At 37.2% G+C, this 26,400-nt stretch overlaps 1 protein-coding gene across 1 annotated transcript in view; it reads right to left on the bottom strand.

Annotated features, from left to right (window-relative positions):
- Nucleotides 1–372: 372 nt before the first annotated feature.
- Nucleotides 373–26,400, bottom strand: part of Wasl (WASP like actin nucleation promoting factor) — a 54,794-nt gene continuing 28,766 nt past the window's right edge. Inside the window, exons 2-11 of the mRNA XM_027390010.2 lie at nucleotides 24,525–24,659; nucleotides 22,903–22,989; nucleotides 21,702–21,798; nucleotides 18,370–18,393; nucleotides 14,077–14,245; nucleotides 12,934–12,976; nucleotides 12,027–12,180; nucleotides 6,616–7,127; nucleotides 5,725–5,833; nucleotides 373–2,943 (exon numbers count right to left, since the gene is read on the bottom strand). Of these exons, the coding sequence (XP_027245811.1) occupies nucleotides 2,882–2,943; nucleotides 5,725–5,833; nucleotides 6,616–7,127; nucleotides 12,027–12,180; nucleotides 12,934–12,976; nucleotides 14,077–14,245; nucleotides 18,370–18,393; nucleotides 21,702–21,798; nucleotides 22,903–22,989; nucleotides 24,525–24,659 (1,392 nt within the window). The 3' untranslated portion in view covers nucleotides 373–2,881. The remainder of the gene's footprint in view (nucleotides 2,944–5,724; nucleotides 5,834–6,615; nucleotides 7,128–12,026; nucleotides 12,181–12,933; nucleotides 12,977–14,076; nucleotides 14,246–18,369; nucleotides 18,394–21,701; nucleotides 21,799–22,902; nucleotides 22,990–24,524; nucleotides 24,660–26,400) is intronic.

Raw genomic sequence — 26,400 nt, 5'->3', positions numbered from 1 at the left:
ATGAACATGCCCTCTAATACTGTTTATTAAAAAACTATGTCTCACATAAACTGCTGTTTGGTATTTACTAAACTCCCAAGTTTAGCCTGGAAAACTTGAGCATTTTTGGTCTCAAAGAGTGCTAAACACTGACCTTGCACTATAAATGCTGTTTAGAGGCGCTGTACCACACAGGGCTTCACAGTAGATGCTGAGCAGCTGTCGGGATTCCTAGAAAAGGCTGCAGAGATCTTTTACTCACCATGTTTATTACTTCATGGTGTATTCTACCTCTCAGGGCAACGCAGTACTGTGCACTCTTGGCTAGACTCAACAATTAAAAGTGTTTGTTCTAATGTCTTAATAAACAAATAAGGCACACTATTTTTACTATTTGGGTCAAATTAATTTTATTATGCTCCATGATGAATTGCCACCAGTGCAACATCCTATTCACTATACATTTCAAAAAAAAATTCACATACTAAACAAAATTTCAGTCGATAAATGGAATTGAATGATTGAAAATCTTTATGAATTTCATAATACAATATGTGGCTAGCTGAAATTGTCTATCACATAGCATTTAGATATAAAAGGCCTCATGCTAGTTTGTTAAATGCAAAGGCTACCAGACAATCACGTAGCTGATATATCAGTGAGACTTGCAGATGATGCACAGGTATAGTGCCACCCATAGTGCAAGATAGTGAGGACTGAGACGTACAACTGGTACCTTACTCGGCAGAGTGGATTTACTCTTCATGCCTGTACTGAGTTCCAGAGCTCCTATAATTTAGACTTTGCACAAAAATAAGAAGCAAAACAAAAACAAAACACTTCTTCTGTATGAAAAAAGAATGAACTCAACTGCCTTTGGCAAATAATATAACCTCCCATGTATATGCAACTCAAAGAATTGAGAGTCTCTAGGCAAGCTCCTGGTCAAATATCAAATAAGTTGGAAACAAATCCCAAACTTCTTGGCAAAAGGTAAGGGACATCAGAATTGGCATTATCTCAAAAGACATTTTTAGGAATTTATTACTTTTTATTTCAACAAGAAAAAGAATATAAAAGCTTGATGTTATTTATTTAAAAATAATCTGCTATTTGCATGAACTCCCAATTTTATGATAGGATTGTAGTTGTCCAGCCTCATCCATACCAGTCTCACAGAGCTCAAGCCACGTGAAAATGACAGTAAGCAGAAAAAGGTTCCTAGCAGCAGAGAGCACTGTGTTTTGTTGTTGTTGCTTTTTTTTTTTTTTAACAAGAAACACAAAATTGAGAATCTTTCCAATGTGCTGTAATTACTCTTGCAAGGAAGGTAACGTTCTTTGAATAACTTAACCGTCTTACTGTACCACTTAACTGCTTTCAGCAACTAAACCTTTTAAATTATTCCTGACAATAACTAGATGCATGATCACTAAAGATTATGTGATAAACTGTTAAAATTCAAACCATATCTTGCAGGTCCAGCCTGTCAAGATCATGTCAATACTAGATTTTGGTCGGTATACTTCTAGATATCATAATTTTTAGTTGGATATTGTGACTATAATGAATACATTTGAAGCTACATTCTGCATACAACTCAATATGAGAAAAATATGACTATTTAAATCAGATAATTGTCTACCTAAAATTTAAAGTAGGTAGGTAAGATAATTATCACTATAAATATGAAATGGCCATCTTTAGGCAGATTAGTGTACTGTAAAGAGGCAAGGAAAACCTAATTTTAACACACCATCTAATATGCATAACAAGTGTGCAGGCTGTAAAGTTATTTTTTTAAAAAAATCTATCAAATTAGTTATGTATTCTAAGAAATTTGCCATTGGTACCATCAATCTTTTAAGAAAAAATGTTACTTTTCATCAGATTTTTGAAAAAACCTGGAGAAACCATCAAAAGTAAAAACATACGGTGTACGTGAGGTTTAGCATTTGTGCATACTGTTGCCCAACAATCTGACACTTACAATTTGCATTTCTGAATACAACAATGCATACAATCTACAAAATACAAAGATAACTTCACACCATTTTATCATTGCTTTGATACCACTTTAAGTCAAATAGGGCGTGACTACAATTGTTTATGAGGCACAAAGCAACCTCCATAAATGTTAACTGGAACTACTTTGGAGAGTGATAGCAAAAGCGTTTAATTCTTTGCTGAAAAGAGCCTGTCACATTTGCCACAACATGAAGCCCCTTTGGTCAAGTATAGATGTGTGAGGGCTCACCAGGATTCCTGCCTGCAGATGCCACTGCTTACAATGGCAAGCAATACTACAGAAGAGGTGCCTACTGTTTCTCTTCACTAGTGTCTGTAGTGATTTTTAAGCAGAACATATTGCTAAAATTTGAAAAACTTCATCAGTGTAGTGATGTCTAGAGAACTGTGCAATGTATCAGCTTCAACATTCATATGTGGCATCATATTCAAAATGAAGGGGCTAAAGAAACTAAAGTTTACATCACTTGAAAAAGAATGTAGTGCTATGCTAAATTTTATTAAGAAAATTTAGGTACAGAAAAAGTAGGGTATGAAAATAGTGTTCTCCTTCTGACGTTCTAACTAAATTACATTAAGGTTTGTGTCAGTCTCACACATAATTAAACTCCCTTGTTGATGGAATGAAAATATTCACAAAACGTGAGCATCCTGCTGTAAACTTGCACACAGTAACAGGGAGTAGCTTTGTAGGATTATAACAAACCTTTACAGATTAAATGAGGTATTGCACAGATTAATTTAAAAAAAAAGCAAAAGGCAACAAAAATATACAGCAAATTGGTAGAACATTTACATGATAATTTTACAGATCCATAGACAGAAAGTAGTGTTTAGTATTTCACCTTAAAAATATATATATATAATATATAGATCAGTCTTCCCACTCATCATCGTCCTCAAAATCTTCATCATCATCATCATCTTCATCTTCATCTGAAACCCAAAACCAAGAGTTAAACATACATGAATAAAATGACATAACTCTCCAGTGACTTCTCCAGCTAGCTAATTCCTGAAACAAACATTTAAGTTCTGAAATCTAGTTACTAAGATGGTTTAAAATTAATCCAATGAAGTCAATCTACAGACATGGATGGGATCAAAGATGAGATCCAATTCTTAGGTTTTAGCCCCTCAGTACCTGCTTGTTTTAATGTGTCAAATGAAACTTCGGTTAGCTTTTCAGGAGTTTGGATTTACAATTACTTTTACATTCTTTACATAAATCTGTAACCCTGGAACTTGACTTTTTTCCTCTTCCCACAATCTGCTTGTCTTCATCTTAATGACATCATCTTTCTCTTAGGTTAGCAGGCTTTCCCTCTCCCTCCATCAAGTGCCTTCCTTTCCACCACAGTCCATACCTACTGTCAGGTTTTGCCTCAAGTACTGCTGTTCTCCAGGAAGGAGGTTCACCTCAGAGAAGATGGAGAGATACTTAAAACTCTAAGTTTAAAATGTCATGTTCTTCCTTCAAAGGCCTCCTGTGGCTGGCTACTGCTGCCTGAATGTACTCTGAACTCCCTCTGAAACATCACACATGACTTGTCCAGCCCTTCTGCCCTGTTCTAAGTCTCCCACCTGCCCTGTCCCTCCTCTCACTGTCTTTAGTACAATCGTCTCCCTTTCTGTCCCTCCCCCTCACCCAACTGGTTCCTTCATGTCAGAGCATTTGAAGTACTCTTTCCCTTTTCTGGCCGTCTCATCATTTACATCCCACTCAGAAATCACCTCTTGAAAGAGGCTTTTCCTGCCTATCCTGTGTAACCCTTCTCCAGAAGTGGGAACTGTCTGTTCCATTCCTCTTTCCTTAATTTTTCAGAATGCCTGTAAACTTAATGTATCACACTAGAGTACAAACCCCACAAAAGCTGTGTCTTGGTCTGTTACATACCATAGGATCCTGAACAGCAGGAGTTATGTGCAGAGGCTGTTCAATCATTATTCTGAGTGAATTCAGGGTTTAATGTCATCTAATTCTACCAGTGAACATTCACATTCTATCAATTTTCCATGATATCCATACCTCACAAAAACCTACCACGGCCAAGTATGTAAACAAAGATGGTGTTTAATACTTATGATTACAATGATAAAGAGCCAGAAAGTAAATTGTATGTGACATTATATATGTAGGCTAGATAAAAACAGAATATCTTCTGTTCCCTTATAAGACAAGTTTCCTATAAGGAACTATTTCAGTATTAGTATCAGGACTTGAAAAGTAACAGAAGGTAGAGAAAAGTGAAAGAAATCTAATCCCCTCTCTCCAGAATTCCATGTTTTAAATTAAGGAATTTTGATCTAGTTTGAACTGATTTTTGTGCAGGGTGAATGAAAGTAGTTTAACTGCATTCTTCTGCAAGTGGATATCCATTTGCCAGCATCTTCATTTAGTAGGCTGCCCTTTTTCTCAGTGTGTAATTTTTGTTCACTACTGTGTGTTTATCTCTGAATTCCCCTATTTTGTCCTATTGGTTTGGGTGTCTATTTTTGTAGCAGCACTACACTGTGTTGTAGAGTATTAGTTGAAGATGGGTTACATTTATTTATGCTGTGGAACATTTGTTTAATGATGTAAAGATGTGTTGCATTCTTTTATTTTTTGTTTAACTCTGCAAGCTGTGTTACTTTGCCTATCTAAAACACCTGATTGGTCTAATGAAAAGCTGAACGACCAATAGGTAGGCAGGAGAAAGAGGCAGGGCTGGCATGCAGAGAGAATAAATAGGGAGGAGGGAGAGGAAGGGAGGCAGAAGAGGGAAGGAAGGAAGGAGGGAGGGAGGAGGAGGCCAGGGGCCAACCAACCAGCCAGACACAGAATAAGAAGAAAAAATATACAGAAACAGAGAAAGGTGAAAGCCAAGAGGGAAAAAGTAGACTAGATAATTTAAGAAAAGATGGTGGAAAATAAGCCAAGCTAAGGCCAGGCATTCATAAGAAGGCGTAAGTCTCAGTATAATTATTTGGGAGCTAGATGGCAGGCCCCTCAAAGAATAAAAAAACCAAGCACAACACTGTTTTGTTACTATAGTTCTTATTACTAGAATATCATAGAAATGGTACCGAGAAATCTCAAAGTCTTATTTAGAGGCTGTTTGTCAATGATTCTATAGTGTTTTCCAATACAGAAAATGAATTCATCACTTTTTACAAATTTTTTTCTTCTTGTTTCTGTATGGCTGTGGTGTCCTGGTATCTTTCAAATTTTAGGAAGACCAGTCATTGAGGACACAATTTGATTAAATATGCTGTAAAAACTCTTACCAGTTGCTAGTACTCAGGCATCTGTACTGGCCTGTCCTTGGGGTTCTGACAGGATATGCCCTCAGCTATAGTCACTAAGAGCACCACCTGTGCACATTCACTATGTTCCCTTTTAAAAGGGCCTGTTCTGTCCTGCCAACCTCCCATTTTCCTCTCTTTCTTTCTCTGCCTGTTTCTCTGTCTCTATCTCTCTCCTTCTCTTTCTTTGGCTGCTCCTGTCCCCATCCCCCTTTCCCATTCACTTTTCCCCAATTAAAAACCCCTTCACCCAAGCTCTGTCACATGGCATCTTTCTCTCAAGCTCTGCTTTTTAAAACTGCAACACCAAATGAGCTGCATAATTATCAGACAAAAATGTAACAAAGAAAATCATAAAAACAAACAGAAAATGCAGAGCTTCACATATCAGGTAGACACACTTCCACCCCTCCCAGAGCACGTGAGCACCTGAGGAATGAATGGCTTTGCTCCTTTTCTGCATCACTTCCATCAGTGCACCCACAATCCCTGAGGTGGGAGCAGGTGCGGGCGGTGTGGACTCTTGGCCATCAGACACCTTGGAGAAGGAAGTATCATAACTCAGTTAGAAATCCTTAGCAAAGAATCTGTGTGCACAGGGGAAGGCTCAGAGGGCAGAGGACTTGCAGTAGAAGCCTTAGGATCTGGGTTCTGATCTCTACCCCACATATAGCAAAGTCCAAGAGCTCATCTGCAATTAAGGTGCAATGCGGGGAGTTAAAAAGATGAAGAAATGATGAGAAAATCCAGACTTATAGACCATCACTGTGATGAATTCTAGTGTTGGGACCGCTTTCACTTTTCTGTGGAGTCTGATTTTTAATTTCCAAATACAAAATTTTAGTGTTTAAGAGTATGCTTCCATTTTTGTAAGTTTACTTGTTTGAACTTACCAAGACCCTGAAGCTGCTTCCAAGAGGGCTTTTTAAAATTCCCTTTAGTTTATTAAGTAGTTTCTTTAAAGAATCTTTTATTTAAAGTCTAGAACAATAATTATAAACATATTGTAAGATTCCATCTTTGTGATATTTAGAATATACAGAAGTATCACATAGCAATCAGATCATGAACTGTTGGGAGGAAGCACAAGGCAGCTTTCTATGGCGACAGATATGTCACATTTTTATACTAAGTGTGGACTACACAGCTACAGAGTGTACACATCCAAAATGTGTATATTTCATTGCGCATAACCAACATCTTAAAAATTATAAAAAGAAAAAGAATAACCCTCAAAGTTAGACATCTTATAATGGGGTATGGTAAAAGCCTGCAGTGCTTAAAAAAAAAAAATCAAAATGAAAAGGACACATTACTTACAGACTTCAGTTGAATGCCCTGCCGTATCTGGTCTAAAAGCGCATCCCTTCCTGAGCAGGACGTGGGCCGACTGTTCTGCTCCACCTTTTTAAGCTGAGCACCCTCTCTAATTTGATCCAAAAGAGCTGCTTTGTTTCCGGAAGGAGCGGGAACTTGATGGTCACCATCAGAAGGCAGGCCAGAGGGAGGAGGTGGCCCTGGTGGAGGCGGAGGTGGGGGAGGAGGTGGTGGTGCTGCGGTCCCTGGCATAGGTGGAGGTGGTGGTGGGCCTGAAGGTGCTGAAGAGGGCAGGGCTGGTGGTGGCGGAGGGTACATCCTGTTTGGAGGGGGTGGAGGAACAGTAACACCAGGCCTGGAAGGAGGCGGAGGGGGAGGTGCAGCTGTGGGAGCTCTTGAAGGTGGTGGGGGAGGAGCCCCCCTTCCCCGGGCAGGAGGAGGAGGAGGGCCTGAGCTATGAGGAGGGGGAGGAGGAGGTGGCGGCCCTCCCCTTGAGGGTGGAGGAGGTGGTGGTGCTGAAATAAGAACAGAGAAAAAAATGAGAGCATAACATATTAATAAAACAATTTACTTTAACACACATAAACCCAGTATAAACCAAAGAGCACAATCAGGAAAACTTTGCAATATATTTTACAAATATGTGATTGATGGGGGATGTCCTCCTTTCTCTATGCTGTAAATATTGTTTCTCTTATTGATGAATAAAGCTGTTTCGGGCAATGGACAGGCAAGATGTAAGCAGGCAGGAAGTATAAGTGGGGCTAGCAGAGTAGGAGAATACTGGGAAGAGGAACGAAGAGAGTGAGTCACCAGCAAGATTCCATGTAGCCATCAGGGAGGTGGGATGCCCAGGCATTCTCAGGTAAGCCAAGACCATGTGGGGATACACAGATTAATAGAAATGGGTTAATAATTAAGAGAGAGCTAGCCAGTAAGAAGCCTGAGCCATTGGTCAAACAGTTCAATATAACCGTCTGTGTGTTTATTTGGGACTAAAAGGCTGCAGGACTGGGCAGGACAAAAACTTCTATCAACATATGAGCATAGGTGGTATCTTACAATTTTATTTGGAAACAAATATTTAGCTTAAAGATCACCTTCCTGTTGTCAATATACAACAGAATCTAGTTATGAGGACTCATTATCTGTCCTGAAGCTATAAGAAAAATACATGGTTGGACAGACAGCTCAGGAGTTATAAGCCATGCTTGCTTTTCGCAGAGGATACCAGTTGAGTCCCCAGGACCCACATCAGCCAGCTCACAACTGCCTGGAACTCCAGCTCTAGAGGTCCCAACTCTGGACTCTGTAGGTACCCATATATGCACGCACGCACAAGAAAATACTCTTTTTTTTACAGTTTATATAACAATATCCCCCCCCCCCCCCCCCGACAGGGTTTCTCTGTATTGCTTTGGAGGCTGTCCTAGAACTTGCTCCGCAGATCAGGCTGACCTCGAACTCATAGATATCGGCCTGCCTCTGCCTCCCGAGTGCTGGGATTAAGGCGTGAGCCACCAATGATGTAATTAAACACATTGCTTGTAAGCATTATTGTACATTTTGATAGCAATAATGAGTATCTCCCCTTTAGAATTAAACATGTTTATATTTTATATAAAAACAATTTGGAAACATTTTATGGTGTGGCAAAGCTTACTAGAATTTATTAACATTAATCAGAGTTAAACCCCAACATAATATACTTTCTGTCAAAACATAAACTTTCATCATCTAATTTACATACGTCCTTCTGCTTTATAATACAGTGTTTTACATTACCCACAACTGGTCAGCAGTTGTAGTTAAGAGAGGGTGGTTTCTGGGTTAAATGTTTGTTTATTTAGATCTGAATTATTATAAAATAGTTTTTTTTTTTAACTTACAAAATTACAGTGCAGTTAATAAGTTAGTATTACCCTATTCTTAGTCTACTTAGGTGAAGACGTAAATTACATTAAGGAAAACAAATCCAAAAGATTATAAGAATATACTGGGGACTATGAGTTAATCATTTAAGGATTAAATCATGTATTTCTGGAGACATGGTTTCACTAATGACATATACAAATCAATGTAACATTAAGCACTGCATCACTTCCCATTTGTTTAAAGATTGATCAGAGAAACTGACTTTTAGGAGTACACAGAGATCTTAGAACCCATAATAACTATATTCTTAGACACTGAAAATTTACATGGTACCGAGTAACATTATTAAATTCACTGTTACAAATATCTGCCTTATTACAATGGTACAAAAGGAAAAGAACACTTACACTATTGGCATTTCTATTTTCTTTTGTTTTTTAAAAAAATATTTTGTTTCATGTGTATGAGTGTTCTACCTACATGCATATCATTCATACACAAGTGCCCAGGAAATCCAGAAAATTGTTGGATCCCTGGAATTGGAGTTCCAGCTGTGAGCTGCCATGTGGGATGCTGGGACTCAAACCTTAGTCCTCTGGATGAGCAGCCGGTGCTTGCTTGCAGAGCCATCTCTCCAGCCCCAGGACTTCTGCTGTCTTAAGTGACAGCAAACTTCACTGTATTTTCTTAAAAAAATAATCTCTTACCAATCCTTAGCTTTTATCATCTGTATGCTAGCTAACACAAAGAGCACACTACATCACAGACAAAAATGTGGAAGAATTAGCACGGAAGAGTAAATGACACACTGTTTGGACAGTCCAATGCTCCAAGATGCGAGCCAAGCAGCTCGCATGAGAAGGACTTTAAAGAGTCATCACAAACACCAGAAGGAAAATGACAGCTACTTGTTAATTTTTTTAAAAAGTAACAGAGGAAAACATGAGAGATAAAATTTATAAAAAAGGATACTTTTATATATATATAATATATATTAAATATAAGTACCCTTGGTAAATCTACAGGAATACTGAATCTTACAGAAAAAAAAAAAAACTCTTATGTTCATGGTACATAAAAAGGCTAAGTTATTTGAAAATTACCATTTCAAAGAAGTATCAATATTATTAAGAATACCAATAGATAGTTACATATCCTGTATATAATTATAACCATAAGAATTATAAGCAAAAACTATTAAAAAGGCATATAGTATTATAGAATTCATAAAACATTTAGGGACTGATATCGTGTTCTCTCATGAAAATTTAACAGACAAATGTTATCTAATATAATTAAATTTATGGGAATACTGTCAAGTCCCTAAGTGGACATAAGACACTGTGCTGACTGACATTACTCCATCCTCCTTACCCTAGTCAATATAAACGTATCTTACACAGGTTAGTGAAAAACAAGGCATAAAACAAACATAATCAATCATTATCAGTGAAAACAAGATGAAAGCTGTGGGCAATAGGTATTTCCTAATAAATATAGAGAACTTCAATAAATTAATCTAAATTATAGACAATATTTATGCTCTGACTCACAGAAATATATATATTTCTTTACAAATGAATTTTAATGCTCAAAACATTAGTTTTTGACAGAAGAACATATGAACTCTAGCTACTCCAAAAAGCAACACAGCAAATCATGCAAAACTCAGGGCAGCGGTTCTGATACTGCTCAGCATACATACCACACACACCACTCCACTGTGGTGGACCTAAAGAACAGATCGTCGTTAAGTTAATGGACTTCAAGAGCTACACACAGAGATACGGAAATGACAAATTTGTTTGTCTTTATAAATCTTTTTGCACAATTTTATAAAATGACACAAGATTTAATTAAATAGGTTAAGACAAATTTCACTAACATCCCCATCTCTGTGTTTTCCATACTTTTGAATATTAATTTATGTATGTGATCTCTCTAGAAAAAAATCTGTTAATTAGAAAAAAAATTAACAGAAAATTTATGTTTTTGATCTTACTTAAAAAAAAAAATCTATCTGGGTTGGAGAGACGGCTCATTGGCTAAGAGATTGAACTGTTTCAGAGGACCTCAGTTCAGCTCCTAACCCATGCTGAACAGCTCACAACTGACTGATGAAACTCACACACATAACCACCCCACTCCCACCATATACAAGTTTCTAATTACAAATAAAATACAAACAAAATCTTTTAAAAAAAAACTTACATAAAACCATCTTTTGATGCATAGTAAGTTCCACACTGAAAAAGTTAGGTTCTTAAAACATAAAAATCTTTATCTTGACATTTTGAAAGCCTGACTTTTTGTTTTTAGGCTAACAATTAAGGAAAGGCCTTGTCTGTCTTTAAAATAGCTGTAATAAAGTTTAAAGATAACTCAGTCTAGTTAGCCTGATCCTCTTTTCTTTAGGCATGAAGGACACAGGAGAGCAATACAGCCAATAATGCTGAGTGTAATTACACAGAGCTGAGTAGCCCTTAGCACCAGTGGGCGGGTCAGAGAGCAGTCTTCAAGACCTTCCTTCACCTGGACCCAACTAACAGTCTTCATGAGCATACACACTTAAAATGACACTGTATTCATAGTATGCCTTAACCATCCACCGCATCTGAAGTGTAATTTCTCTGCTAGGAAGATAAACTACCACAATGCTAGTTTCTATTGAACTACCTCTGGTTATTCAGCAGCAATGTGAGCCATAAGCTGTTTGCTTCCACAGTTGGTGCTAAAGACTCTAAGACCTTACTGTCTATATCATTTGGAAGAACATATCCCATCAAAGATCAGTTGAGTGTCAGCAGTAAAAATGTAGACAAAGGTAAGTTAAATACCCACTTTCAAATGACAATCAGATTCAAGAGCACATAACTGGAGCTTTAGCTCAATTACACTGGTGTGAGCCCAAAGAGCAGGAGAAGCTTGGTTCCAACTGAGATGGTGCTGAAATGGTGACCATGACTGCAAAGGCTATCTATGCACCTGCCTGTCATAAGTGTTGGGAGGCAACCAAAACACAAAGTTCTTTAAACTACCCAACCATCACAAGGCTGGAAACAGTGATCACAGGAACCAAAAGAAAGTTTAATATTTTGGACTAAACAGAGAAAAAAAAGATTTATATTTTAAAACAGAAAGTTTTTACATAGTTTATATCCTAAACATGTTTTATTACAGATTACATGACTTTTTATACTAATAATCATGTCAAACTATTGTCCACTTGTTTTAAAGACAGGGTCGCACTATGTAGTTATCTATATAGCCCTTGAACTCCACATAGACCAGGCTGGCCTCAAACTCACAGAAATCTGCCCACTCTGCCTCCAGAGTACTGGGATTAAAGGCCATCTTACCATGTCTAGCTCAAAGCTTTAGTCTTACCAAAATAATGAAAGATGTAGTGATGCTGGACCAAATTTGTCATCTATAAATTTAAACATTCTGCTCAAGGAACGATGCACAGTTGTCCACCATAAGGTTAGAAAATTCAAAAGGAAAAATACAGCCAAGTGCCAAAATAGATTAAAAGTTACCTTGCCTTCGGAGTTCATTTTTAACAGCTTCTACACCTCCTGTCTTTTCAATAAAGTCATAAATAACTTTTGATGTTTCTCTGTCTTTAAGTTGGGCCTCGGAGATCCCACACATATCAAAAAGATTCTTCAATTCTGGATCCAAATTATTGAGCTAAAACAGATAAAACAACTTTTAATTAGGCAATTCTGTTCCAAAACATAAACCCAGTAAAACAATTTACCTGTGTCTTTCTGAAGCTAAATTCAGACATTTAAAATGGTTATGTAACTTAAATGCTAACACAACATTCTCTTTTATGAAAAGATAAGAACAAGAGAGATTTTTCTATTTCATCTCATCTTTTCCATGCCTTAAAAGAGGGCGTTCTAGTCCTATTTTTTCTTAATCTACTTAAGACTAGATCTTGTGTTCATCTATTCCAACCTGTCCTAAACAAGATTTGGCTTTAATCTTGAATTACCGATTAGTTTGAAGATCTGAGGGCAAGGACCTCTTTGTGCTGTCACAATGCTAATCAAATGAGTGACAACAGGGACTCAAAGAAGAACCACAGTTTAGAAACAAGCTGGATAATTCTATATTTGGATATTAACAATTTTGTTATACTAGTTTTCAGTAATTTGGCATACTTTCCTAAAATTATTACTTTAAAAAATAACATTTTTCTCTTTGCATTCAAAACACAAAACTATTTATTTAGCACATAATCAAGGAATACAAGATTTTTTCTTAAGGACTTAGCAACTGTGACAGAATAATACTATGGATTCAAACCTCAGCAGCACACACAAACATAGCACATTCAAATTCTAATACATACTAAGTTTTCAAACTGTAAATAAAAATCCAAAGATAATCCATAGCATTTCTATGTATTTTTATACAGCTTAAAAAGATACTTACATCAAACCCTGTATTTGGATCCCAGCCAACATGTCCAATGTGCCTAAGGTAGAAAATAGAAAAAAAATTAGAAGATTAAATGCATAAAAGGGCTTGTGCAAAAATGCATAAAAATACTTGAAATCTATTATATACAGCCCAATTTCTTTTGCTTCTAGACAATTCTTGCAGGCGTCTTCCATATTATTTATACATCAAAGTTAAAAGAAATCATGCTCAACAATTAGTTGAATAAACAAATAATTACATCTAACTTTTCTTTTCAGATGGGCAGAAAAAGTAAACTGTCAGATTCATGGAACAAGCCTGGCTTGGTAGGTAGTACCTGCATGCCTGGACACTTGAAATTCTAGGCCAGCTGGGACCACAAAGAAGATCCACACTGTCTTGAGAAACAACATAAATACTACAGCAACATCTCTAACTTTTAAAGAGATGAATGTGGGTATTCTTCCCTGGAAGCCTTACCTACTCCTTTGGAGTTCTTTCTCATTTTTCCCTAATAAATCGATTCATTCCCATTGTTTAAGTCAAAACCAACCAACCAACCAAAGAAAAAACCCAGTGAATATATACATCCTTCCTATATAAAATATATACATATATTTTAAATATTAAACCCCCCCTCCCCGCCACCTCCCCCGTTATAGGCTCATGTATTTGAACACTTTGTTCCTAGCTAGTGGTGACATGTGAAAAGTTGTAGAACCTTTGTGAGGTGGAATCATGCTAGAGAAGCATGTCACTAGTGACAGACTGAGGTTTATAGACTGGCCCCACTTCCTCTGCATCTACTACACTCTTGCAGCCACGACGGCTTACATCCCCTCTGGAGAAGTAAGCCAACGCAAACACTTTCTCTTCTAACTTGCTTTTTGTTGGGATATTCTACCACAGCAACAGAAAACAAATATTACATAGAACACCTCCAAACCAAAATTTTCTAACAAGTTAAAAATCAAGAGCAGCACAGTATACCTAAAAAGAATGAAGATAAAGTCAGGTGTAGTAGTGCACACCTGTAATCCCAGGTACTGCTCTGCAAGCTGAGGCAGAGGATCCTAAAGTCAAGGCAGCCCAGGCTATAGTAGAGCAAGAGCTGTCTGTTTTTAAGTGAAGAGAAGACAAAGGAAAGAGCCTTACTGGAAATTGCTTGGTGTTCCAATATCTGCCTTGGTCAATCTCTTCTTTTTAGCCTTCCCTTTCTTCTTTTCTTTGGTGTGGGAGATGTTGTTGACTTGTGAACCATAAAACCTATTTGTTGTGATTTCTGGATTTTTTATGTCAACTGTAGCCATGGGTAGATTGGGACCTATAAAGCGAAGCCAAAATGGTATGAGAGGGATATAATTTAAGAAAATAATTTTATACAATCATAATTTATAATTTTCTGTATTTTATTTTTTTAACTTATGCCTGCTTACTTATATTTCAACATTAAATATCACTGGTATCTATAAAATTAAATCAATCTGATTCAATTCTGGTAAAATGATATATACAAAACAACACTTATAAAAAAAAAGTGATGACATCCTTAATCCTGTCTTGTTTCAACCTTATTTATCCATAAGAAAAAGATACTTTACCACCTTCCCTGCAAACTGCCAGATTTAATTCCACTAAAATTTTCCCATTAGTATATATGTAAGTTGGCTATGAGAAACACCAAACTCAAATACTTAAAGTGGAAGAAATTCTAACACTCATAACCTCCTGCAAAGATCCAATGGTAAAGGTACCTAGGGTCCTTCAGATATCTGTCAAAAATATCTGCAGGAGCAACACTAAATGATGTATCCCATAACTTGTGTACAATAAAAGATATGCTAAAGAAATGAAAGTCTCAATGCAACGGATTGAATTAAAAATTCTTATGCATCTCTGAACTTAAAAGTCAACACATGTTCTTTCAACATCCCATTTTAGCACACAATTCTCTAACAAAACCTCCTCTCACACCAAGTTCCTTTCCGATCATTTCATTAACAATTTCCAAAAAGTATCAAAATATCACCACTACTTATACATAAAAATCAAAGCTTGAGCCGGGCATTGGTGGCGCACGCCTTTAATCCCACCACTCAGGAGGCAGAGGCAGGTGGATCTCTGTGAGCTCCAGGCCAGCCTGGTCTACAGAGCGAGTGCCAGGATAGGCTCCAAAGCTACACAGAGAAACCCTGTCTCGAAAAACCAAAAAGAATTGAAGCTTGAGATATGCATGTTGGTTTGAATGAAAACGGCCTCCACAGACTTAGGTTTGAATACTTAGGTGGAACTATTTGGGAAGGATTAGGTGTGGCCTTGTTGGATGAGGTGTGTCACTGGAGGAAGGCTAAGGTTTCAAAAGCCCATGCCATTCTCAGCTCTCTCTCTGCCTCTTGCTTTTAGATCAAGATGCAAGGTCCCAGCTACTGCTCCAGTACCATGCTGGCTTACTTGCTGCAATGCTCCCCACCATGACAGTCATGGACAACCCCCCCACCCTGCAGTTGGGCATGGAGTTTTATCACAGCAAGAGAAATGCAGTAACTCAGACAGACAAATGGCATCTTAGCTAGTGGGGACATAAACTTCTTTCCTGAGAAGGTGGACTCACTATGCCCAAGCTTTGTGCCAACAATTACACTTAATATTGCATTCTTCATGTAGGAGGGTCTGGACTCATGGTTATTGGCTGTGTGAAAACACAAGCATTGAATCTCCAATGGGCTCTTCTAATGAGTCTTTCCTTTAGACAACACTGCACATACTTCCACAATTCATACTGGAAGATACAGCCCACTGTCTGTGGCTCCAGAAGGAGGCCTATAGAATTCATCCCTTGCAGCTTTCTGTGCTTATTTTGCTTGTTATCTCTTCACTACACTGGATATTTTCAATAAAAACAACTACATATCAAGTCTCATGAGTTCTCCTAGTGAGTCCCTAACCATGAATATTGTCTTGGGAATCCTCAACAGAATTATAAACATCAAATAGAAATCCTAAGCCAGGCTGTGGTGGTATATGCCTGTGGTCCCATCACTTGGGAAGCAGAGACAGGTAGATTTTGATGAGTTTGAGGCCAGCTTGGTCTACTGAGTGAATTCCAGGCCAGCCTCTAAAGTTACAAAGAAATCCTGCCTCAAAAACAAAACAAAACAAAACAAAAACAAAAAAAGTCTCAATAAATTATAACAGTGGTTCTCAACCTTCCTAATGCTATGACCTTTTACTAGAGCTCCTCATGTTGTAGTGACCACCAACCATAAATTTTCGTTGATACTTCTTAACTGTAATTTTGTTAGTCCTGAATAATATCTTTGGAGACAGGTTTCTCAAAGGGGTCTTGACCCACAGGTTGAGAACTGTTGAATTATAGGCTGATATACAACAAGTGATCACTTAATGTCAATTTGACTGCAATTCTTCAATTATGTTGAAAATCTCCATTGTACTGGAATTATTAAAGTTATCTGAAAGCCTGGTTAAATCTAATTTGGAAGGGTGACAAATGTATTTCTGAAAAAGGTTTAAAAATGAACAGGAAGCCAGGGAGGGCAAACCTGGCTACATCTTGAGCCAGACTGTTCTACATGAACAGTAACAACAAACAAACAGAAAAACAAAAGTAAACAAGTGAAGAGGATAGGAAGATACAAACTACCCCTTCCTAATTCAGGACAACTGTCACAAGAAAGGAGTCTCACAAGAAAAGGGTTTTAAGTATTCTTATAATAACAGATACTTCATTTTAATTTTAATCTTAATTTCAAATTCAAATCTAAAAGAACTCAAGTTTCTTTTTAATTAAAATGAAAGAGAACTACATACTAAGGTAAGATACTGAGAAACAGGTGACACAGAGGCCTACTGAGGAAGAGAAGCAAATTACATTTTAGGGATATATGTAACTCCTATATAAAGTGTCTTTTTAATAGTTACAATTTGGAAAGGTCTGATAAGCGGACGCACAGCAGACACAGGCCATGGCTAAGGTGTCCACTGCCACCTAGTGGTGACACATCAAAACACAGTAAGCTGTAACTGAACAAAATTACTACTCTCCACACAATGGACGGAGCAAGACTGGCAGGACTGGAAAGCCAAAAACAATTAAAACTCTCATAACATATCTCATCGCTCACTACTATATATGTGATATATAGGTACACTTATATATTTTTATAAATTGAAAATTATGAATTGAAAAGTATGGTAATATTGGATGCATAATTTTGCTATTTAACAATACTAATAAAAAAACAGCTTCCCTATTTATTTAATGAAAACAAGTTGGACTAATACAACACAAAACTAAAAGTATAAAACTAAAGATTACCAAGAGCAACCTTATTCCCAGCACTGGAAGGCAGAGGCAGGAAGACCTCTGTGAGTTCGAGGATAGGCTGGGCTACAAAATGAGTTCCAGGAAGTCAGGGCTGTGCAGAAAACACAAAAAAACAAAACAAAACAAACAAAAGACCCCTAAAACAATCACCCAACTTACCAACAACTCAAACCTGTCAACCAAAACCAAGAGCAATTCAAGAAAGACAAGACAATTGTGAGCAACTCAGTACGAATATTAAAACTGTATCGTGGATCTCTTGAGTTCGAGACCAGCCTGGTCTATAAGAGCTATTTCCAGGACAGGCTCCAAAGCTACACAGAGAAACCCTCTCTCGAAAACCAAACAAATAAAAGAGACAAAATTAAAAGGTAATCTATCTGTGTCAAGGGTACAAACCTCAATAATCACCAATTGTTTATGCAAAGCTCCCTGAACAGTCTTTCCAGTTCTGAAGGGAGGATGTGGAATGCATTTAAAAATCGGCAGCTAAATCCCCTCTTCTTGGAGCAATAGGATTTTACTTTTAAGGTTCACATTTGAATGTGACAAAGTATTGGAGCTTCTCTCCAGAAAAAAGAACATGGAGGACGACGACGAGGAGGAAGACAGACAGTAATTATTTATCACATTTAAGAGTTCATTATCAAACTCTAGAGGGCTATGTGCATAATAGTTAAGACACATGTAAAGACTTAAGAAAGTGTGTCATGTAACACATGACAAATATTAAACATTAAATGCCATAAAGGAAGTGTTTTAAAATGAAAAAAAAAAAAAGTAAATCTTGGAAAGAAATGAACACATATACCAAATCAAATGAGATACTCTGAGGAAAGTCTTAAGCACATGCACTTTCTAAACAACCAATTGGGAGTACAGAACAGAATAATACCCACCTTCACACTAGACTTTCACTCCATGTTAGGAGACAAATTAAGAATAGTAAATGCTTAAGTTTTGCCTATCATTCCAAAATTTGAAAATAAGAATAAATTAAACTGTAGCATTTGATCACAATTATTAAGCATTAACCCATGGTACACATTTCTATAATAACTCTAATTTGAAAACTTTTTGGTCAGTAATTACCAAAAACTTACCATTTGGAGCATCTCGTCTTTTTTCTGTTAAAAAAAAAAAACAAAATATTTATTAGGTACATAAAATATATTATCAAAAAAAGACACATATATACTTGATAAAAGTAAAATCTTGATAACATACTAAACATAAATTTTTACTCTTGAGGTGATATGTAGACAGTTAAGGAATCTTTCTGAAGATTAGATAATTATGCAGATACCCAAATAGAAGATAAACTAATCCAAAAGTTTCAGATTATAGTGTAAGGGAATGCCATGATGACTGTACTGGACTGGGCAGAGACAATCAACAGGCCAGGGATTTATCATGGATCCACCCATAGTGGAAGGAAGGTGGCAACTGAGTTTACTCAGCTCACGACAGAAATCTACCAAGTGGTAGGACAAGTGACATAATGAAATCTACATTTAAAGTATAGTCTCACTGTGTGTAGAGATGGCAGGGAAGAAATAGCAGCACTGGGAAATCTGGATATTAACTGTGGATATTATCAATGATACACAGCTACCATCCATACACAGAGGAACCAGAGAGGGAAGGTGGAGTAAGGGATTAGAGGGAACAGAGAGATCTCATTAGAAGAGCAAAATATAATACATATTGATGAATGGATGGGTGGGTGGGAGTTACTGGGAGGATAAAGAGGGGATAAAACGGGGAAAGGAAGTCCTGGAAGGGATCATGGAGAACGACTACTAAAATTAAGAAGCGTTTGAGGGGTATACAAGTGAAATTGCAAAATAAAGGGGAAGATACAGGACCACCCCTCTAGAAAAAGCAGTTTAACAATTTTTTGTTTATTTGTTGGAGGCAGGGTCTTTCTAGGTAGCACTGGCTGACCTAGAGATTGCTATGTAGGTCAGGCTAGTCACAAATTCAAGGACAATTCTCCTGCATCTGCTTCCCAAGTGCTGAGGTTTCAGGCATGCCCCACCATGACTGGCCATGTTTAAAAGACTATAATTTCTACATATTTTTCTAATATAAACTTTTCTGAAACTGTAAGAGAAACATTAATGACTAATGTAGTAAAATAATAAGCTAATAAATAATAACAAACCCATTCAACTAGTGGACAAATTAAAAATCCTACCAATAGGGACCACAGATGTAACATTCCACCTCATGATCAGATGAAGCAATAATTTAATCATTTAAAGGAAGCAATTTCTATACTGTCAATCTTTTAGTTTTCAAAATGATATTAATCTCTGTATGCAGAGTGGTGACCACTTAAATATAAAATATACTGAGGTAAATAAAAGGTTCAAAATGTAAGTTTTAAGAGCAGTTCCTGAAGAAATATATCCGTGGCCAGAAGCCATTTATGTAAAAAAGAAAAGAAAAAAGCAGAAAACTTTGCCTGAACAGAGAGTCTGAGGCTCATGTGAGACACTTGCTAAAAATATCAACAGAACGGTGTGTCTGAAGTTTGGGATGTTTTAGTATCATTGGACTATTCATACCACAATGTGGAGTACTATGTTCAATACATACAAAAAAAAAAAGATATAACCTAGTGAACTGCACGCACAGTACACAGCATGATTCAGTCTATAAACTGTATAACAGAACTACTTTAGAAACTTGGAACCAGTAAGACTAACAATCCTTAGAAAGTATGTAATAAAGGGCTACAAATGGTTTATAGTGAGGGAAAGAAAACAGATTAATCTACTGTTACTCATCTGTGTCCTTAATGTCATGCTCTCTGTGCAACTGAAACATTTTACCTAAAAGTTTAGATAGCCACTACATGCAGGAGAATTCCTATATGAGGTAAAAGGCATCGTGAACTCACCTGTTTCAAGTAAATTATGTTTAACAAGTGCTTTGCACTCCTTTTCACTTCAAAAACATCACTTGTTCTGACTACAAATTTTCCCAAAAGTCCACTAGATGACCATCACAAAATGTCACTAAAAATGACATCCAACGAAAGGCCCAGACACATAGGACTCAGTGGATAACTCCAGTGGATAAGCAAATATGAGGCTTGGAGTTAGAATTCCATAATTCATGAAAAAGCTCTGCAGATGTGGACAATAATCCAAACATTCAAGAGGCAGAGACGGGGGACCTCAGAATATGCTGGTTAGCTGGACTAGCCACAACTGACCAGCTCTGGGTTCAGGCAGATACCCTGACTCAATAAAGAAGAAAGTGATCAAGGAAGACACCCAAAGTCACAAGACACCATTTTCATGCCTCTACACACCAGGATCAGAACACTGAATGCTTTCTGAACCAGAGACAAGAAGTAAGCAGGTCTTGACCATACAATTGCAGGGCCCTCATTATCTTCCCATTTATTCATAAATACAAGATAGAGTGAAGCAACAGTTTGGTTACTTCAACATATTTTTTTTAAAAGTTTTTTTTTTTGTGTGTGTGTGTGTATATGTGTGTGTGGGGAAGCGGGGGGTGGGGGGGCATGAGCATGTATGGAAATTAAAGGACAACTTGTAGGAGTTACTTCTTTCCTTAAACCAAATAGGTCTCTTCCTTCCTGGAACTCATTAAAGAACAATAAAAATACATAAAATAGTGTGTTCATTTCTATTGCTATTTCCAGATTCAATGCCTTCCTTAGTCTATTGCTAAACACCTTATCTTCAATCTGGGGTAACATGTACCCTTATAAGCACAAAGATGTTCAGAGCGGCAAGGCATCTGCTCAGCTGTCATTCCTGTGAGTCCCTAAGACTGATACACTTAACAGCCTTTATTTCACACCAGCAAGGCTGGGGACAGTTGCCAAACGATAGTTCTATGCTAATTATCCCGGATCACTTTCTAACTGGCATGGATATGTGAAGAGTTGTTTTATGCATCAAATGAAGCTCAAGACTGCACAGTGTACAGCACTGGAACAAAAAGACAAAGCAACATTTGCAAATTTAGTCTGCCATTCTGCTTATTTGTTCTTAAGCTTCTTAAAAGTATTCATGTGCAAAACATAAAAGTACTTAAATTTGCTTAAAAAATGCCACTAATAATGCAAGTTTCAGACTCAGTAAACATGGAATTTTATCAGCAAAAAAGGTTACTGGAGTAAAGATATTTCTTTTGAGGAAGGTATCACAGAGCTCTGCTGCGGAGAGGGCTAGACAGTAGATACTTCAGGCTTTGATGACTGTATGGACTCTGTTACAACACCTCAACTGTGATGTGACAAAAACTAGCCACAGCTTGTATGCATACAAACGAATGGAGCCAGATTTCTACAGTTTATAAGTAACAGCCAGTGATTCACATCTGCTCGGTAACCAGTTTACTGGCTCATTTTATGTACAGAAAGGAAAAGGAAAAGCAAAGAGGTGTTTACCAGATTTCCGTTGTCGTCGGCCCAACAAGTCTGTAACTGCCTTGCGGAACTTTTTTGCTTCTTCTTCATTGGCAAAATTAAGAGCAACTTGACAAGTCTGAAGTATTTCCATCAAAAATAACAACAAAAGTACATGAATTTAGCCTATGTAATAACAATAATGGCATAATGGCAACCCACAGAAATACTTAAAGGAGGAAAGTTTTGCTTTCTGACAATTAAAAAAAAATCACTTTATTATTTAAGTAACCTTTTTCCTTTGTTTTGCTTTTTTTTTGAGACAGGGTTTCTCTGTGTAGCTTTGGAGCCTGTCCTGGAACTTGCTCTCACCAGGCTGGCCTCGAACTCAGAGATCAGCCTGCCTCTGCCTCCTGAGTGCTGGGTTTAAAAGCATGCACCACCAGTGCTCAGCTATGATTTAAGTAACTTTTAAGCAAAAAAAAAAAAAAAAAAAAAAAAAAAAAAAAGCCCAGAGAAGGTAAAGTGAAACTATTAGAAAAACTTCTTTACATGGCAGAAACTTAAACAACTGGATACTTTAACTTCAGAAAAAAAAAAAATCATCAAGATTGATTTCAACAGAGCTTTATAAATAACACAGATTGAATATGGGCAATTGTCGCTGGGCAGTGGTGGCATATGCTTTTAATCCCAGCACTCGGGAGGCAGAGGCAGGCGGATCTGTGAGTTCGAGACCAGCCTGGTCTAGAAGAGCTAGTTCCAGGGCAGCCTCCAAAGCCTCAGAGAAACCCTGTCTCGAAAAACAAAAAACAAACAAACAAAAAAAAAAAGGGGGGGGGGCAACTGTGGTGGTTTGAATAAAAATGTCCTCATAAGCTCATAGGTTTAAATGTTTGGTCCCCAATCAGTAGAACTGTTTGGGAAGGATTAAGGAAGGATGGCCTAGTTGGAGGGGCTGTGATACTTGGGGTGGGCTTTGAGGTTTGTGTCATTTTCAGTTAGCTCTTTCTGCCTCTTGCTTGTGGGTCAAATGTAAGCTCTCAGATACTGTTCCAGAGCCATGCCTGCCTGTGGCTCCTGTGATCACCACCATGGACTCGATCTCTGAAACTGTAAGCTCCAAATGAACTCTTTCCTCTATAAGTTGCCTTGGTCATGGTATCACTTTATAGCAACAGAAAAGTAACTAAGATGGCAGCTAGTAGAGTTATTATCAAGATGAAGAGAAAATAGGACTTACATCTCCAGCAAAGGTATGAAAATATCCTCTAGGACTATTATATACAAAGTTATTGTATAGCTCTTGTTCCCACAGTAATTTCCCATCCTAGAAAAAGAGGAAAAGTTAAAACTTACAAAAAATACTTCTAGGACTAAAAGCAGACAACTCATTAAAAGAACTGTTTCTATAAACAAAAACTTTTAGGGACATATATATATATATATATATATATATATATATATGTAATGTACACATAACACATTCAATACAGTATCATACAACTTAGTGAACCCTGGATATAAGGTGGTTTCATTCAACAGGACAAGCATTTCCAAGTACACCACTTAGCCAAGTGCATAACTGACTCACTGGATTACCAGCATCATCAGGAGCAAATGCAGTGCTCCATTAGCCATGTTTTGTTAAACACTGCAGTAGTATCTTTTCTCAATTTCCAGATGCAGAATAATCAAAGATATCTTCTCTGGGCTGCTCAATAGTAAGTTTAAAAAACAGATGAGATATCCACATAATACAGCCACAGCATAAGAAATGTATTTATTCTTCACGCCAAAGGTGACTAATTATGAGTAGTAAGCAATGGCTATCTTCAATCAGAATTAAGTAGTGAGAAAAATGTAATCATCGCCCAATTCTGAAACCCAAGACTCAACCTATATTATAAATTTAAAATATGAAAAATCGACCACTTGGGTTGGCCAGCACTAAGGAGCTTTACTCATGTATATACATCACTGCTTCTAGATGGAAAGTGCTGGGTTTAGCAGCTGCAAGCCCTGCCAAACCTCAGGCTAAGGAGAAGAAGCTGCTGAAGAAGGCAGGCAATGCATGCATCATTGAAGAAAACACTGAGGACATCTCATTAAGGCCCACAAGGAGTACATAAGGGCGCTGGGATTTAAGATATGACATGGTGGCCTACTTTGTGAATGAACAGTCCCCGAAGAATGAAGATTAAATATTTTGGAAGTTCTCTGATGACTTTGATAAGTGGAAAGTATAATTTGTTAAAAAATAAAATGAAAGAAAAAATATAATATATCTGCTATAAATACATTATGACCATTACAATGGGCATTTTTTTTTTCTTAGTATAGTTGTATAGTCCTGTTTTGAAACAGTTCTTAGTGTTGATAAGAAACATAAAGCTACTTTCAGGGAACTACTACAGTCTACTTTACAGGGGAGGTACACAGTCTCAGACATTCCACTCGTGTCTGGAACCTATGTATAGCTTTCCCTTATAAAACATACTTACAATAATGTTTAATGATACTTAAAGTATAGGAACAACTGTAATAAAACAGACCAACTACAGTAAAGGTCTGTAATAAGTCATGTAAAACTAATGAATTGCTTGCTTCAGGATTTGTTTTCTCACTTTAAGACCATGCATGACAACAGATAACTTAAGGACAGACAACAAAGCCATAGGCAAGAGATGGGTCACAATATCCTTATCTGGGTTCCCACTCAGTTCCATTATTCTTCAGTGTCTACGATGAATTTCACTCTTCTAGTTTATCAATTTCAACATACACAAGGCAATCAGAATTTCTAAACTAAATTATAATCAGGGCAGATAAGCACCTACAAGTTAAAATGAAAACAAAACTTACCTTAATGTCAAATATTCTTAAAAAATAAGACCTCTGAGGATTGTCCTTAACAAGACAAGCAACGCCACTGCACTTCTTTGACCACATACAGTTTCGATCAGCTGCATATAACTGCACCACTGCCGAGGACATAGTCTGCAAAATACCAACAATGCCCACCCATTACCTTCAAAACAACTAGACTCACAGTCCTTGTTGATTCTGACTGCAACCTCCCAAAACACCAAGTCAGGACCACCCAACTGCTTCCAGAAACAGAGACAAGGAACATTTCATTATGTTAGTTACTTCGTTTTGAAGTTATAACTAATATAATATCCATACCAATAATTACTGAAAAGTAACATTTATTAATTCTTAAAATATTTCTGGCAACATGCACTTAAAAATACTAACCCCATGTAATCATTATTGCTATTCTAAATTCACGTTACACTCAAGAACAAAACACTAATGAGGAGGATAAATAACGTGTCTGATAGTGCTAAGTGAGGAAGCTGAAATTTGTGACTTTAGATCCTATATTTTCACATCTCCTTAATTAACTGCATTTTGAGGACACGAACATTTAAACAGTGGAACAATCCTATTGGGGAAAGCTGACTTCCATAAAATAATTGACCCTTTATAGCAAAGGAACTAAACCAAACCTGAAGCAAGATTTGGGATTACTACTACTAAGTGTATCAAGACAGATGATCATAATCTTTTAAAAATGGTAAAGCAATGGCAATGATGTAAAGTGACTTGCAAAGGTAGTACAGGGATTAGAAAGGTTTTCTAAGGGTACAAAAATCAATCTGACTGACCACTGTCTGGATCTCCCATGAACAGGACACCGTGGAGCTCTTAGATGACAGGAGAGGAGTTACTGAATCACTTGCAAGGGACATCTTGGGCTGACAGGTATTCCAGGGCACCTGTTGCCACCTTTCCTGTGGTTATGAACCACTGCAAACTCCCACTTATTCTGAATTAAGTTGTTTTTTGAAAGCACCTATTTAATCTATTTCTCTTAAAGTGGCACTCACAAAAAGACAGAATTAACAAGTCTGAAAATAACAATTATAGTTTAGAGACCACTAATTGCATTCCTAAATCAGCTACCAAAAGAATTATTTTTCAATGTAAATATAAAAGTAAATTACTTCCTGAGTCATTGTTTCAGTTTTAATTAGCACGTATCATACACAGTAATGGTTTTCATTATGGTATTTTCATACAGGCTCATAATGTATCTTTATCCTATTTGCCTCTTATAGTCCCTTCTTGCCCTCCTCATCCCAATGACCCTCTTCTTTCCCACCAGGCCCCTTCCACTGTCACGAGTCATGTGATTTTAAACATGTTCAATCTAAATAATCAAAATCAGAATCCGATTAAGTAATTATGATATTTATGCTCAATAAAATATGGGCACTGTATAAACTTAGCAGACTATATTAAGACTTGGAGGTGTGGTATTTTGGTGTCATCTAATTATGGCTGGGGAATGTCCTCTGGCAAAAGAATTCCTTTGGAACTACTATATAAATAAACCTTTAATTATTTCAAAATCAGGAATGTGAGATCAGTATACTACTAGGGACCAAAAGTTCATAAAGACATTCTGGGTTACAGTGTTCAATGTTGTATTTTTAATAAAAATTTTTTTCACCTGAACTTCATGCAGGGAACTGGGAAATTTTCCACAAGAAATGCTAGGGACATGAAGAGTATGTGCTCTGGGACACTGGTTTAAATGACAATACTGAGGAACAGGAGTAGACACTGGCCCAGTGAACACATGCCTGGATTGCTGTGTACCATAATTACAGGTTGACAAGTCCAGCGGTAGCCGCTACATCAGCAGTTCTAAGCCACGGACACTTTGAGG

The sequence above is a fragment of the Cricetulus griseus genome (assembly GCF_003668045.3).
Source record: "Cricetulus griseus strain 17A/GY chromosome 1 unlocalized genomic scaffold, alternate assembly CriGri-PICRH-1.0 chr1_0, whole genome shotgun sequence".
NCBI lineage: Eukaryota > Metazoa > Chordata > Mammalia > Rodentia > Cricetidae > Cricetulus > Cricetulus griseus.
Note: the sequence above shows the minus strand (reverse complement) of the source record. Positions and strands in the feature narration are given on the sequence as shown.